The sequence below is a fragment of the Schistocerca gregaria genome, chromosome 6, assembly GCF_023897955.1.
Source record: "Schistocerca gregaria isolate iqSchGreg1 chromosome 6, iqSchGreg1.2, whole genome shotgun sequence".
Taxonomy (NCBI): domain Eukaryota; kingdom Metazoa; phylum Arthropoda; class Insecta; order Orthoptera; family Acrididae; genus Schistocerca; species Schistocerca gregaria.
The window spans coordinates 447,646,269-447,663,846 of record NC_064925.1 but is presented as its reverse complement, the minus strand read 5'-3'; the positions used below and the strand labels follow the sequence as shown (position 1 = coordinate 447,663,846).

At 40.0% G+C, this 17,578-nt stretch overlaps 1 protein-coding gene across 4 annotated transcripts in view; it reads left to right on the top strand.

Moving 5' to 3' along the window:
• Nucleotides 1-17,578, top strand: part of LOC126278021 (ubiquitin carboxyl-terminal hydrolase 20-like) — a 160,654-nt gene that overhangs the window by 55,882 nt on the left and 87,194 nt on the right. For all 4 annotated transcript variants that reach the window (XM_049977739.1, XM_049977740.1, XM_049977741.1 and 1 more), the window contains exon 10: nt 245-366. In XM_049977739.1, the coding sequence (XP_049833696.1) occupies nt 245-366 (122 nt within the window). The remainder of the gene's footprint in view (nt 1-244; nt 367-17,578) is intronic.

Sequence of the window (17,578 nt, the reverse complement as noted above, 5' to 3'; positions counted from 1 at the left end):
GTGGCTGAGCGGTTCTAGACGCTACAGTTTGGAACCGCGTGACCACTACGGTCACAGGTTCGAATCCTGCCTCGGGCATGGGTGTGTGTGATGTCCTTAGGTTGGTTAGGTTTAAGTAGTTCTAAGTTCTAGGGGACTGATGACCTCAGAAGTTAAGTTCCATAGCACTCAGAGTCATTTGAACCATTTTTTTGTTCCACATTGACATCATATGTAAAGTTGTGATTTCTTTTTTTCTTCAAAGGGTTGGGTATCCTGGATCTGGGAATGGGTACGAAGCTGGTTTTGGGGTCCCACAATCAGTTTGCATGACTGTCTTGCTGCGTTCTTCAGTGCAGATGAACTTAAAGGCGATAATATGTACAGGTACGTCAAAGTTTATTCCCATTTATATACAGAATTCACACCCATAAAAGAGTGACTTCAGAGTAATGTTTTGACAGTAAAATTTACTTAATACGTGCAACTGACAGATATTATTAATCTCCTCCATTTAATTGTTGATACTGCAAGTCAACATGTCACAGTGTGCATTTTTTTGTTATTCCCCTTCACTTGTTTTTGTTTGAATAATATGTTGTTGTTGGGCCCTGGGTAGACAGATGATAGTGTCATCTGTTGTATGATAGTAGTTTTCTGTTGTATGTTTTTACAAACTACTGCGGAAGCTGAGTTTTGCTGACAATATAGCAAATGTCAAAGCATTTTAGTAAGTTCATAATTTTTTATATCTCAGTGTACCAAGTAGTATTATTCAGCAAGTTAAATTTCGATGCATTTGGATTTTTATATTGTAGAAGTAATATTAAATAATGCTTCACTTCTGAGCTATTAAAGCATCAACTTACCAAATCTAACATTGTGCTTTTAGTTTTGTTGATTTAAAATCATGTAGCTTCTACCACGTACTGTATGATAATTTCAAAAGAGGGTAGCATGCAAGTGATTTATTATATTATCTGATTGCTTCAATTCTACATATTGTAGCTTATTATTTATTTTTGCCGAAGTGCTGTGATGAGAATCTATACTTAATAGTTTGCAGGACAATTTGGTTCTTCGATGTAATCCTGAGCAAAAGTTTGGTTGTGTTGGGTGGTAAACTAACTGCTAAAATTTTAGCTATGTAGTATGCGCATGTATTAGGGCTAGGGAGACACTAAATTGCCTACTGTATAAATCTACAAATTGGCACATCTAATGAATTTCACTGTTATCATTGTCAACTTATTACATTCTCCTATGTTTTTAAAAATAGGAACTGTTAAATATCTGAGTAATAGCTGTGATTGAAGTAAAAGTTGCGTGTGCACCACCCACTTCTGTTACAATTATATACAAGAGATGTTGCTCTCATGACTACCAAACATAGAGTGAATTGACCGTGCTCTCAGAACACCTTTTTGCATCCCTTGCCTGATGTAACATCTGTCTGTTACAATTGCAGCTTAAAATATATCTTAAATCACATGTGTAACAATTTATTATGTTTAAGGGACTGGTGTCACCCTCTACCAAATTATTGTATGAATGAAATCGATAGCAAAATTTTTAAACAGGACAGAGCTGTCTGGCAGATAAGAACATTGAAATAAAAATAAATAAATGAAAAAATCTGTAATGTTTAGAAGGAACAAATGACAATAATAATAATAAACTATTAAACTACCAAAGCCAAAATATTTGTAAAAATTCATTTATAACTATTTACAAAAAATCATGAAAGGTGCCTGTCTGATAATCTGGTTAACATTACTCTCATACCAATAATTTTAGTTTACAGCATTAATTATGCTATCCAACAAACCTAACATTTAAAGAATGTAGTCAATGGAAAGATATGAAATCATTTCTGATGAAAAATATTTGAGTTTTGTAGAATACCAAATAAATAATCTTTTTTCTGTAGATTTCCATTTACATACTTACCACTTAATGTTTAGTCTTCAAAACAGTTGTAAGGGGAATAAATATTCCATCCCACGTAAACAAATTTTGAGAGTAAAGTTATGAGTGAAATAATGTTAGCAAAAAGTTGTTCAGAGAAGCGCATATTTAATTCATAACAAAAATTCAGAAATTGCTTCAAATTTTGATGCAATTTTTTTTCATCACACTCGCTCATCATGTTGTTGAGTGTTCGTACGTACCATCATAACTGTCTGTTTTCTGGCTACATAGTACTAAGACTGAACCACCTCTGTGACCTCCAGTGCTCTGATCAGGACAGCTTAAATTTTATGAACACACAACTGAGCCCAAATTAGCATCTGGTCTGTTACTCACTCATTACATTCATCTGACACAGTGACTCTAACATGAAACTGTAAATTAGCTACAAAGTTCAACTAAACAATTGTAACGTGCTGACACATAGTGCACAAATCTCCATCACCTCCCATCTCTAGTCCACTCCCCCCACCCCCTATCTGCCTCTTACTCCTCCTATATCTGCCCATCTCCTCCACGCCCACCCCTCCATGTTTGTTTTCTCCTGCCCCCTTGCTGGTTGTCTTTCCCTGTCCCCTCCTGGTTTTTCTTCTCCCGCTCCCACCCTGTTTGCCTTTCCCCTCCCGGTTTGTATTCTCCTGCCCCAGTCCCTGTTTGTCCTCCCCCACCCCACTCTTTGTTCGTCCCCTCGCTGTTCGGTTCGTCCCCTCGCTGTTCGGTTCGTCCCCTCGCTGCTCGTATTCCCTCCTTGTTTGCCCACCCTCACTGCTCTTCCCGGCGGTCCATTGGCCCGTCCTCCTCCCCCACACCCGGCATTTTTCTTGGCCCGTGGCCACTGTCTCCACCCCCCATCTCCCACCCCTCACTACCCACCCCTGGGAATTGACTTGCATCTCAGTCTACGTCTACCAAACATAAATGGAATGAGGCTAAAGATTTAAAAGACTATGCCAGCTGCACCTTGGTTCCTCATGATATCATGTACTAAAGACGGTCAGTGCTTTACTAGTTAATCTGTTTATTATTCAGACAGGTGCTGATGCAATTGCAGGTGCTGTGAAATCCTGCTCTCTTTTATGCAACGGCACTTTGCTTTTGGAGACTAATTGTGACTCTCAAGCCCAACAACTGCTCGCAGCGACGCTTCTCCATGGCTGTCCTGTTCATGTTGAGGCCTATCGAACACTGGATTCTTAATGTGGCGTTATTTACACTAGGCTACTTGATGGTTTGACTGAGGGAGAAATCCAAACTTACTACTGTGATCAGTGTGTCACTGCAGCCCACCAGGTAATGAAAAAGGTTGATGCATCCTCATTTCCTATACACACTATTTTTCTCGCATTTGATAGAGTAGTGCTTCCACCAAAGACCAAAGAAGGCTATGAATTCCTCCCTGGCAACCTTCAACAACCAAATTTCTCCAGTTGTAATGAGCAGGTAGAATACCTTAAAAGTTATTCTTACTGCCGCAGAACATTCCATTCCCCGCGCTTCACCTTTACCACACCATGTCCCAATCCTTTGGTGGATTGAGGCATGCCGCGGTACGACTCGCACATGGAAGTGTGCTCTCTGGGTTTTTTAATAGTCATCCTACAATGGCGAACTGCTTTCATTATAAAAAGTTGCGTGCGAAGTGTCATCGCAATCTTCGGGGTAGCAAAAACAGGTAGCTGGATTTTATTTACAAGTTCTTTTAACAGTTCCACTTCCTCTTCTGTCATGTGGGCCAACCTTCGACTGCTGTCTGGGACCATGGTCCATTCCCAAATTTCCAGCCTCAACTTAGCATATGATGTCATTGTGGAGCCTGTTGCTATCTCCAACATCTTGTGCTGCTATTTTGCAGAGATTTCGAGCTCCGCCCACTAATACTCTGCCTTCCTCCATCAGAAACAAGTGGAGGAGGTTCAGTTTATATTCTTCTCTTCTCGGAATCGTGAATGCTACAATGGTGCCCTTACTATGTGGGAGCTAGATCGTGCTCTCACATCCTCCCAGTCTTTTGCCCCAGGGCCGGATGGTGTTAACATTCAGATGTTGAAGCACTTTTGTCTTGTGGGCAAGCCCTTTTTCCTTCATACATAAAATCTCATCAGAGCAGATTGCATATTTCTCAGACGCCGGGATGATCCTCCATACTCTTTATATGCGCATCTTCCGTGGCTGCCTGTCCCATTTCCTTCAAGAATTTTTAAAAGATAGAGTTTTCAAGATACATGTGGGTTCTGCCTCGTCGAACTCCTTCATGCAGGAAAACGGGGTGCCTCAGGACACCCTCCTGAATGTCGTACTCTGTCCTGTCGCCATTAGCCCTATTATGCCCTGTCTCCCAACAGGCATCCCCTGCTCCATTTTCATCGCTGATTTTGCAGTCTATTACAGTTCTCCACAGACATGTCTCCTTGAGGTGTGTCTTCAGCGATGTCCCAATAGCTTTCACTCATGGGGCATTAACACTGGCTGCTGCTTTTCCACTGACAAAACCGTTTGAATGAATTTCTGTCGCTGCAATGTGTTTCTTCTGCCATCTTTACATATTGGGCCTGTTGCTCTTCTGTTCATTGAAACTGTGAAATTATTGGGGCTCATGCTTGATAGAAAATGTTCTTGGTCCTCCCACATGTATTAGCTGACAGCCTGCTGCACCTAGTCCCTCAATGTCCTGTGTGTCCTCAGCGATACTTCCTTGGGAGCGGATCAGACCACCCTCCTTCGTTTGTACTGATCACTTGTGCATATGCACATCCGTGCATCTTGTGCTGTCTAAATACAATCCATTGCGGCATCCATTTGTCCACTGGTGCCTTTAAGGCTAGCCCGGTAGAGTGTCTCCATGCAGAAGCTGCCGAAAGGTCACCCATCTGTGCCTCCTTCAATGACTCCATTGACTGCCAGTATGAGGTGCATCCTTTCTTCTCTGTCACCTCCTGCAGTTTGCTCTGGCAGCTTAACTTCATGCTACACCGCCCACTTTCCTGATTGGTGTGAACCCTTCACCACTTTGGCTTCATGCGACAGTCCATGTTCACTTTGGACTTCATTCGCTTCCTAAGGTCTAAGGTCAGTCTTCCTGATTCGGTCTATCACTGTAATTTTCTTGACCTTTGGATGGAACTTAATGATAGTACCTTTCCGTACACTGATGGGTCTCGGACTGACCGTGGTGGTGGGTGTGCCTTCATTGACACTGACCATTTTCGGTATCAGCTTCCGGAATGCTGCTCAGTATTTACAGCAGAGCTCTTTACCCTGTATCGAGCCACACAGTACACTAGGTGACACGGGTGTTTCAATTGTGTCATCTGCTACTTCTCTCAGTGCCCTTCAGAGCCTGTGTTTGCTGTACACGGTCCATTGTTTAGTGCAATGAGTCCAGGAAAGCTGTCACTTGCTCACTCTTGATGGAACCACTGTGTGTTTATGTGGGCTTCTGGTCACTTCGGTCTGACAGGAAATGAGGCTGCCGAAGCAGCTGCCAAGGCTGCAGTCATCCTAACTTGGCCCGCTAGGTCTTCCATTCCTACCGATGATCTCCATGTTGTCATTTGTTAGCAGGTGGTGTCACTTTAGCATCACCATTGGTCTTCTCTTCATGGAAACCAGCTCTAGGGAATTAAACCTCTTCCAGCTGCTTGACTATCTCTCAGTCCTCTTGCTGCGAGATCATTTTAGCTAGGTTGCATATTGGGCATTGTGATTTTAGCCATCACCATATTTAAGTAGTTATCCCCCAACATTTTGTACTCATCATCATCAACCTTTGATGGTTCGTCATTTCCTGACTGAATGCCCTTTTTTTAACCACTTACATTGTAATGTCTGTTTGCTGTCAGAGTTCTTGGCTGTTTCAGCAGATGACATGCTGGCTGTCGACTGTATTTTACTTCTTGTCTGCCGTAGCAGTATGGTGATGGACATTTAATCTTAAGTTCTGGGCCTCCATTGTCTCTATAGCATATTTTGTGGAGCTTTCTCCAATAGGAATTCCTTGTTTTTAGCTGTCTTTCCTTCCATCAATTTGACATGGTGTGTAGGCACTATAAACTCCTTTTTTGTCTTGGTGTTCTAAGATTCTGACATGGGTGTGTATGACCTTAGTTCTTTTTGTGCCCTATAACAAAGCAGAGCAAAGACTCCACGGTGGATAAAGTAGGTGTTGGTTTATTGGAACAGTACCGGGGTAGTGAAATCAGTCCTTTGCAGACTGATATACTTAGTATATTGAGCTAGCAGTAAAGGAAACAAAACAAAAATCCAGGGAGAAGAAATAAAAACTTTGAGGTTCGCTGATGACGTTGTAATCTGTCAGAGACAGCAAAGGACTTGGAAGAGCAGTTGAACGGAATGGACAATGTCTTGAAAGGAGGATATAAGATGAACACCAACAAAAGCAAAATGAGGATAATGGAATGTAGTCGAATTAAGTCGGGTGATGCTGAGGGAATTAGATTAGGAAATGAGACACTTAAAGTAGTAAAGGAGTTTTGCTATTTGGGGAGCAAAATAACTGATGATGGTCGAAGTAGAGAGGATGTAAAATGTAGACTGGCAATGGCAAGGAAAGCGTTTCTGAAGAAGGGAAACTTGTTAACATCGAGTATAGATTTAAGTGTCAGGAAGTCGTTTCTGAAAGTACTTGTATGGAGTGTAGCCATGTATGGAAGTGAAACATGGACAATAAATAGTTTGGACAAGAAGAGAATAGAAGCTTTCGAAATGTGGTGCTGCAGAAGAATGTTGAAGATTAGGTGGGTAGATCATGTAACTAATGAGGAGATATTGAATAGGATTGGGGAGAAGAGAAGTTTATGGTACAACTTGACTAGAAGGGATCGGTTGGTAGGACATGTCCTGAGGCATCAAGGGATCACAAATTTAGCATTGGAGGGCAGCGTGGAGGGTAAAAATCGTAGAGGTAGACCAAGAGATGAATACACTAAGCAGATTCAGAAGGGTGTAGTTCGAAGTAGGTCCTGGGAGATGAAGGAGCTTGCAGAGGATAGATTAGCATGGAGAGCTGCATCAAACCAGTCTCAGGACTGAAGACCACAACAACAACGTGTTCAGCCATTCACCTGCTCACAGTGTTAAAAAAGTGTTCCTAGACAGCAGTAGCTTGTTTGAAACCTTTATAGGCATGAAAACACTGCAACAATTGCTGGAATTCATTGCTGAGGAAAAACTGGCATGCAACAATTAAGTCTATTCCGCCTCAGTTGCTCCTTGTCTTTCTGTGAGACAGGTCGTATCAGTTTGTGGTGTGCAGTGGAAAATGTGAATTCATGCACCATTGGAAAATTACTAAGTTGGCAGCATTGGTATACAGCAGGTACTGCCTTGTTCCATAGCCTCTTCTCTACAGTTCCAGTTGGCGGGAAGAGTTAGCATTGAACGGTTGCCTTGTTACAGTGTAAAGTAGGGAACCCTGTGCAGATGGTCGGTCAACGCAATTTAAGCAATGTGCAGTCATTGAATTCTTGACAGCAGAAGGTGTCACCCCAAAGGAGATTCATCAGAGAATGAAAGCAGTTTATGGTGATTGTGTTGATGTGAGTATTGTGCGTCGTTGGGTGAGTATGTTTAAAGATGTTGAGGCGGGAACATCTGACTGGCACAACAAACAAAGAGTTGGACATCCTGTGACAGCAACCACCAAGTTTCACAAGCAGAATGTTGATAGATTGATTAAGGAAAATCATGATATCATTCAGGAGAGAACTTGCAAGCACATTCGGCATTTCACAAGAACGTGTGGGTCACATTATTGCTTTGCTTGGCTATTGGAAGATCTGTGCATGATGGGTACCCCAGATGCTGATTCCTGAAATGAAAGTACTTGAAATTTGCCAGGAACTCCTCTTGCATTTCGAGAATGAAGGTGAAGCCTTTCTCCATTCAATTGTGACAGGGGACAAAAAGTGGGTGCACTATCACGACCTGGAGACGAAATGTCAGTCTATGGAATATTGACACAAAGACTTGTTGAGAAAAAGAAATTCAAGATGCAGGCCTCAGCTGGGAAAATCCGTGTTCTGCGACGCAGATTGCGTTATCTATGTTGATTTCCTTGATTGTGGAACAGCAATAAATTCGAGTGTCACATCACAACACTGCGAACTCTGAAACGACGGCTAACAAGGATCTGAAAGGAAAAGGGAAATATTTTCCAGCAGCATGACAATGCCAAACCATACACTTCATGTGCAGAACTTCAGCAGAGACTGAATCTCATCACTGTACGGCATCCTCCATACAGTCCAGATTTAGCACTGTCTGGCTTCCATCTGTCCCTGATAATGAAAGACGGTCTGTGGGGGCATCGTTATGCTTCTGATGAAGACGTTGAGAGAACTGAGATATTGTGGTTGCAGAAGCAGAGTGTCAACTTCTTCAGTAATGGCTTCAGAAAACTTGTTCATTGGTGGCAGAAATGTATCCAACTGCCTGGTGATTATGTGGAAAAGTAAATATTAATAATTAAAGATCACATTCTAAGGATTGCATTTGATTTATTAAAATATTCCCATCCAAACCCAATTAACGAAGGTGAAGGCATTACTTTTCATTCAACCCTCTTATTACTTAAAAGTTTTGGAAAGCCATTAAATAAAATGTTGTGATCCTTTCAAAAAACACAGACAAACGGTTAAACATTTTTGAACTCAGTTGGCTTGTCTTTGTCTAAAAAAGTACTAAAAGAACCTATGTAAAACCATGCCAATAACTGTGCGCAAAGTGTCACAAGATTTGTGAACAGACAACTGACATCAGTGACAGAAGTTGATATGATGCAAATGACACAGAGGTGACGTGTTACAAATCAGTACTAAAAAGTCAAAGTAGTGAGGATGCAAGTAAAACCTCAGCCTACATAGTTTGGTGTGCTCTTCCTTAAAACTTCACTCCATTCCAAATCACAGCAAGGCTTCATATGGCAAAAGGAAGCTAGAAAAGGTGAAGCATGGTTTGGAAAGAAGTGTGCGCCAGGCATTAGATTGCAAGATTGGAAGATACTGACCAAAAAAAAGATGAAATTGTTAAGAAAGCCAAAAATTTTGATTCCATTATATTGTTCATGAAAGAAAAAGTGCCTAGTGTAAGAGTACCTGAAAAATTTTAACTTTTGTTCCACCCTCTTTGTCAAAAGAAAACAGTGTCAGAACTCGAAAGTTGGTTAGTATGTTGTTCGACAAGCAAGGGAACTGAAAACAGAAATGGGTATTTGATCTTAACCAAAAAGGGGGAAATTATTGCAGATGAGGTGGTAAAGATTATCACTGATTTGTACCAAAATGATGAATATCCTCGAGCATTACCAGGAGCAAAAGACAAAGTTAGGATTCAGAAGAATGGATATATGCAAAAAAAGACTGATCCTTCGCAACTTGAGAGAACTGTACTCGCGTTTTAATTGGGAGAGTCTAAATTTTATTCACTGCCTGCACTAATTCTCTCTCTCTCTCTCTCTCTCTCTCTCTCTCTCTCTGTGTGTGTGTGTGTGTGTGTGTGTGTGTGTGTGTGTGTGTGTGTGTGTGTGTGTGTGTGTGTGTGTGTCCCACCAAAATGTAAAACTGCTCTTGGATGTGGAACACAATGAAGAAATACACAAAGAACTTATAAAATTTCTTGTATGTGACTCTGAAAACTACGACTGCGTACTTAATCACTGTGATAATTGTCCCAGTGATGACAAATTGTCAAAATTACTAAAGTAGAAAGAAGAAAATCTAATCCTTGAAAAAACAGTTCTGTTAAGGGACTTTGCTGAAAGCTAAAGTTTTGTGATTCAGGATGAAATTCAGGGTTACCACTGGACAAGAAGCAGCTATACAAAGCATCCAGTGTATGTTCATGTGGTAAATGAAGAAAGTAAATTGATAATAGTGAACAAGTGATGATATGGAACGTGATGTAGGATTAGTAAATGTTGTCCAGAAAGATATGGTTAGGTGGCTGGCAGAGCATTACCCACAAGTGAAGAAAGTGCATTATTTCACTGATGGATGTACTGCTCCATATAAGAATAGGAAAAAGCTTTAAAAATTTGTGTGAGCACAAAAACGATTGTTCTATTGATGATGAGCATTCTTTTTTTGCTACTAGCCATAGTAAATCTGTGTGTGATGGTTTGGGAACTATAAAATGTATATTGAGAAGACCTAATCTTCAACTAGCGGATGATGCGCAAATACTAACTGCATCTGGTGTTTACAATTTGTGCAAAGTTAATATTGACTTTTTTTCCCCAACTTTTTAGAGAAAGTCAATGTAGATTTCGTATGCAAGAACCTCGAGAAGAGATCTTAGACAACCCGCACAATAACCGCTACCAGGAATTTTCACCATTACAAACCACTTTCTTGTGATTCTTTAGTGATTAGAAGAGTAAGTTCTTCTGAAAAGCCTTCCTTGATTTTTTCATTCAATATAAATGTCCCACAACGTCCTCAACAAAATTCTTTGTAGCAGCTGTTTATGATGACAGGTGGTACTTTGCCTTCATCAGAAATGTTTCTGATGAAGAAGGAGACGTTGAATTACTTTTTCTCCACCCACCTGGACCAGCAATGTCAGTCTTCTGGAATGAGAAGGAAGATTCTACTTTTGTGCCTTTGGAAAACATTCTACGTGCTGTAAATAGTCTTCACAGGTGTGCCACCGCAGCAAACCCGTGAAGACTATTTACAATGTATCCGCCGGGAAAGTCACATTTTATGTGCTGTTGGTGTACCTAAATCAACATCATTAGGCAGAATGTATTACTGTAATGAAAAAGATGTTAAGTTGACATATAATTTGTCACAGTGGATTAAAATAAGAGACATTCTTAAGAAGTTTCATTGATAGTTTCACGGAATCATCACTGCTGAACATGTACATTCTAAATTAACGTTAGTGTGGCTAGGATAATTGTTGTTTAGAGATGCTAATTTGGCACCCTAAATAAAGTTAACCCGTGTAATGGAAATGTCAGTAAATCCATAACTTTTGGCTCTGCACTTTCATGAGGCAGCCTTACTGCAGGTTGTCAGTTGACATAGTCTGATTTGAATGATCTTCTGAACAATGATGTGATATATGTTAAATGAACATCCAGTATCAATCAAAACTCAGGGTGCTTCTTCTTTTTTAAAAATAATATCAGAGTTTTGATAAAAAAAATGTATCAGCTGTCAGAAAGTATTTTAAATATTTAAACATCATTGTTTGGGCCACAACAGCTTAAGTTGATTTTGTATATTCCCATAAGTCAAGAACAGTTATTAATTTTTTCCCAATAAAGATACATCCTTTCTGTGGCATCTAGGGGAATACGACAGTGATGTGTTGAAAATAAAATACTTTCTGTTAGTATTGTTATTGTTATTTTTGTCTAAAGTAATGCAGTCCGAATGACAATCTTCAGTTGCAGCATTTACGTTTGTAAAAAATAAAATTGTAAAAAAGTATTGTGATTTCAGATTTATTTTTGTGGCCACTCATAGAAAACCCATTAATAATTTTATTTTATTACAGTGTGTACTGTCGTGGGAATTATTTAAGACCACTTATAAGTTCTCACCAGGATGGAGCAATGTGATGTCAGCATTTTTCAATGTGTGTGTACTTTTTCTGGAAATTGGAAAGTGACACATATTAATTTTTTTTGTAATGTTCTTGGTAACATTACTGCTTAATTAATTCCATGCCTGTTGACTCTATGCCTTACTTAACTTCTGGGGAAAAAAAATAATATCAAAAGCTTCATAAACCCCTGAGTAATGGGCACTATATAGGTACCATTTTGCATTGATATTTTTGCAGAGCCCAATTATCTGAATATCATTACATTTAAAATTTGATATAAAAAAGTTGTAATCTGAGAGAAAAAAGAAAAAAGAAATTTGCACAAGTTCTTATATTATAAGTATAAGCAAATGTGCAAAGTTTCATGAAAATCTGAGGTGATGGGTGACATGATCTGGTTGATTTGACAAGGAATGATCCTGCTAAGCTCAGAGGGAGACAGACGATGGAGCCCTACAAACAGAATCCCGTACACCACACCACACCCCATAAACAGCTTAACTTTTTAACTGCATCCTTTTCATTTACCAACAGATAAATGAGAAATTACAGCTAATGGTACCCCATTTAACTAATTAACATAAATATAAATGTATAAAAAACTTCCTGGCAGATTAAAACTGTGTGCCAGACCAAGACTTGAACTCGGGACCTTTTTCTTTCATGGGCAAGTGCTCTACCATCTGAGCTACCCAGGAACGACTCACGACCTGTCCTCACAGCTTCAATTCTGCCAGTACCTCGTCTCCTACCTTCCAAACTTCTCATTCATAGTAGTATAACTTTTACTAAATAACTTTGAAATAATTAAAAGTCATTCTAGCTTTATTTTTGGTGTATATCAGATACACCAAATTTGCAGTGTCTCATGATGCCGCCGAGATGAAATCTGAAAGCCACTACTTTGGTCTGGACAATTAATAAACTTTATGTCTTTACCTCTAACTGTTGCATTAAACAGTACACTTATTGTTAGCAAATACGTTTCGTGCACATAATGTTGTGTGCTTGACACTAAATGTAGGACACCACTAAACAATTTTCTTCTTATGATGAACAGCAATCTGCAAAATAACTTGTGCAAAATATATTCATAGTGCAATGCTTCTTTCAAATATTCACTTAGCCTCATATTCTCATTTCCATAAAATCTAAAGCAACCTCATTCTTTAGTACCTCCACTCATAAGCATTTCCACCAAGTAACTAAATGCAGAATCTGTTTTCATGTAATTTTGTTGTTTTATAGGTAATGATATTGAAAATACCCGCAAAAAGTAAGTTGAGTGTACCTTTCCATCAGATTTGAAGTTTGAAAATTGTTTAATAAGTTCATGTTATTACCTAGTTTTCCTCTATTAAAGCACTCAAATATTGATAGTCATTTTCTTATTAAGTTCTCACTGGGTGTTTTCTGGTGCCTCCCATAACTTATGAAATTCCTTCTGTTGTTAGATTGTCCAAGGAATTAGTGGTATTATCTTCGTTTGTAACTTCTTGTGTAGAGATAATGTGATGGTTGTTCGTAAAATTTAGCGCTCCCCCTTGGATTTCAGTATCATCATTTGAAAATGCTTCCAATTAGTCTTCAACACTATCAGATAAGTGTGTGTGTGTGTGTGTGTGTGTGTGTGTGTGTGTGTGTGTGTGCGCGCGCGCGCTAATAAAAAAAATTGTGTCAGTGCTGTTTACAGCTCACCCAATTAGGCATACAGCTAGCTGCAAGGTGCTGCCTGTGCACCACATGTGGGCTAAGTGATGTAGAAACGTGCTGCTGCATAGTTGTTGCTGAATGGCCACTGCACTGCAAAGTGAAGCTGTGCTGTTGTTTGTGGTTGTTGTAGGGATGCCACTGGAAGTCTCTGCTGCAGTTGTGGTCTCAAAACAACAACAACAACAACAACAACAACAACATGGAATTCTTCCTAGTCACTGATAAAATTCTTCTCTATTTATTTATCAAGGGCAACGGCCTTGCTGCAGTGGATACACTGGTTCCCTTGCAATCACTGAAATGAAGCGCTGTCGGGCGTGGTCGGCACTTGGATGGATGACCATACAGGCCGCCATCCGCTGTTGACATTTTTCGGGGTGCACTCGGCCTCATGATGCCAATTGAGTAGCTACTCAACTGAATAGTAGCGGCTTTGGTCAATGACTGGGAGAGCGGTGTGCTGACACCACGCCCCTCCTATCCACATCCTCCACCGAGGATGACACGGCAGTCAGTGGTCCCGGTAGGCCACTCGTGGCCTGACGATGGAGTGATTTATTTGCCAAAGTTACTTAAGCAGATGAATATCTTTCACTGCTGACCTCACTGCTATGGTCAACTAACATCTTTCTCCAAATCTTTATAAGCAATTAACCTTCCTTTGGTTTTAACCAAAGGAAAATTATTTTTTCCTACATATTCAAATTAATTCAGACAACATTACTACATATGCCTGCTAATACCTTCTCAGTTATTGACTTTGATTACCTCAAGCAGTGTATCTTCTTCTGTTATTTTCGTCGAAAATCGTGAAAATTATTTTTCTTACTATTAAAGCTCTGTTCCTTTATCACCTCCAATTTGCGTTCTGCATTAGGGGGCCAAATAAAGTGGCAGACAAGAGATTGGTTCTTCCACCACGGCTACACACCTGCACACACAGCCATCGCCGTAAAGACAGTTTTCGTCTAAAAATGGCGTGGTTCCGCTGCCCTGCACACCTTACTCGCCTGACCTGCTTCTGTGCAACTTTTTCTTATTTCCACGTATGGAAAGGGGCATGAAAGGACTTGCATTTGACAACATTAAAGAAGTTAAGGGAAAAAAACCGAGGGAGGAGCTGTCAGCCATTTCTAAAGATGACTACAAAAAATCTTTCGAACAGTGGAAGCACCAGTGGGACAAAAGAATTAGTTGTAATGGAGAGTATTTTGAAGAGGATAATGTTTTGCAAACAATTTGAAAACATATAGTTTTACCCTCTCGTATCTAAGAAAATTTCAACCAGAAAAATGGCAGCTCTTTGTAGGAGGAGGGGAATTTGTTTCACTGTCCAGGGTACAAAGACTGTGGTAATTGCCAATACATTGATACTTCCCTGTAGCAAGAAAAGAAGAATTTTTCCTTGCACAGAGGACAAATGGTTCTAATACCACATTAATTATCAGTACACTCTTCAAATAACCCAATATGCACCACATAGGTGGTCACCACTCAAATGATAAAATGAAGTTGTTTCCTACACAAACACATCAATTAATTGTAAGATTCCTCATGGAGCTTCACATTATTTAACCTATAGTCCGTGAGGCGAGTGATTGGTACTGACAGTTCCGGCGGGCAGACGGCGCTGTTGCCGAACTTGGCTCACAGCATGAGGCGCCCATTCTCTAGCAGCAGAAATAAAAGCTAGACAAAATAGAGGTCATATTGGTATGCGTGATTTTATTTAAAGTTGATGCTTGAAATATATTAACCAGAGAACTGATAAGAGCTATTTAGTACAAGTATCTAAGATGCTGAAACATAATAAAGTTATTTGTTAAACTTCACAACTGAAATGAAAACTATTTTCGCAAGTTGTTGAACATTAGCAGTTTTGGTTTCCATTGTTAAATATTAGCATTATTAATTTGTTCTACTACAAGCTACAGAATAATTGGTCAATGTATGAAGAGTTATAATCTGATGAAAGTACTCACAATATGATGATCTGGTTGTAGATCGATAGCAAACTCCCTCCTTACATTCCTGAATACATTGTAGTTACTGTAATGGAAAAACACCACTCACGTCACTGTCGGAATCTGATTTGACATTGTCTTCCTCAGCACTACTCGAACTATCACTGCTCTCTCCCAGATGTATAATTGAATTTTCGATGCATTCTTCCACAACCCCTTCGGTTTTAGCCGCCTCTCTGATGGAACTTGCAGTGCTGTTTACAATTTTAGCCCACGTCTCCCTTGTCATTTTATTGATAGCTGCTGGAAGGAGAGTTTCCACTTCAGAGATCGTGAATTTTTTATTGTTTGCAGCAATGTAATTTTTTATCCACGCCCACACTCCTTCAATTGCATTGAAGTGACAGTGGTATGGAGGAAGCCGAACGATTTCATGCCCGTGCCTTTTAGCAATCTCGTCAATTACATATGTTGGAAATTGGGGTTTCTTTTGTGCCACAATTTCGAGCAGTTCCGCCTTCCTTAAATCTTCTCTGAAATCTACTTTTCGCCGTTTCAACCACTGAATGATATCGTCTTTTTTTGTTGTCAAGGTTGGTGCCTTATCGTGAACAACGGAATGATAAGGCGCATTGTCCGTAACAGTCACTGATGGACTTGTCAGATTCGTCATAAGCGATGTCACGAACCATTCTGGAAATACTACACTGTTCATTTCTTCATGGTAATCTCCCGTCTTTTTTGATCGAAACATTTTCAAACAGTTTGGCACAAAACCTTTCGATGTTCCTGCATGTAAGACAATAATACGTCCTCCTTTGCCAACAAGCACTGCCATTGTCCCCTCAGGCGTTCCATCATTCCAGCCTCCACGTAAAGAATGGCTGGCATTGACCCAAGTTTCATCTAACCACACTATACTTTCGAATTCCACACCCAGGATCCTGCGCAGAAATCTGCACCGCCATGCAACTACATCTGTCCTTTCCATTAATATTTTGCATCCGTTAAACAGTGAATAGCTGAAGCCTATGTCTTTCAACACTGTAAGCAATGAAAATTTGCTCCCTTTAAAAAGATCGTCTTTCTGAAGCGACACCAGTAATTTAGATAGAGTGGGTTGTTCCCTTCTCTTATAATAGCTGTATATATGACGACGAATAGCGTCTTTCTGAAAATCATCCAAAGCTGTCACCTGCTTATTTCTCGGTCGCTTCCTTCCTGGTGTGTGCAGCTTTGTTGTGCCACTCTCGTCACAATCTACACTGTACTGTTCTTTCCCTATCTTTACAACAGTGTTCTTACTTATTTTCAATGCTGCTGCAGTTCTCTTCACAACCTGAACAACAGGAATTAAGTGCCCACCTTTGTCCTTTTCTTTCTCAAAGTAATCCCTCACAGAGCACACGAATTCACGGGCCTGGGTGTGTAGCACACTTTTCTTCCACCATTTCACTTCTTGTGTTGGGTTGGTACTACCCGCCGCACTAGACATTGTTTACAACAAAACATAAACAAAGAAACACTAAAAACAACAAAAATGAAATAAACTGCGAATTCAACTTCAGACGAACAACCGCACCGCCTGCACGTGAGACACTGGTAAGTTTCATAAGCGCGCGTGACCGGGTTTCAGAGCGGCAACGTGGCCCTAGCTACCCGCTCAAAGTCAGGCCGTCATTAGCTGCCTGCCTGTGGTCGCTAGGCAACGGAAAGACACTACCGAGCTGTGTCAATACCAAAGACTCGTCTCCCAGACTATAGCACAGTGTATCCTAATAATGCCAACCTCTAGCCAGGGCATAAAAGGTCCTTAGGCCACTACAAAATAGAGTTGATATATAATTATAATTTCATACAGATATAAAAATACTTCCTCTTTAGCTACCACTAGTTAAAATTTAAATTATTTCCTCTGTGGTTATGTAATTAGCATCTCTTGTTCCACAGTTAGTAAGAAAAATATATCATTGTTTATGAAACTTCCTTAAAAATACTTTCTTAAATCATTGCAGTGCTTAATGCTAACCCCTTCCAAAGACAAACTGTATTTTGAAGGTCCTGTAGATACTTCAGTATGCTAAATGCTGCATTGATCACTCAGTAAGGCTTTTCATAATGATTTTGAAATTTATGCCATGTATTTCTGTGTCATATTTAGTAACATTTGCCATCAGTATTAGTGTGTCACAGTCTATAATCTTTTTTGTTGCTATCTTTGTGTACACCACATAAATGCCTGCCGTTCTCTCTGGCAGTGAAGCAGTGGGCCAAGTTGCTCCACAACCACTGAATCTTAAAATGTTTCTGGTACTAGTAAATATGAAGTATAATCCATAATTGGAATTACTTTCATTTTCTAACATGTACTAAATTTC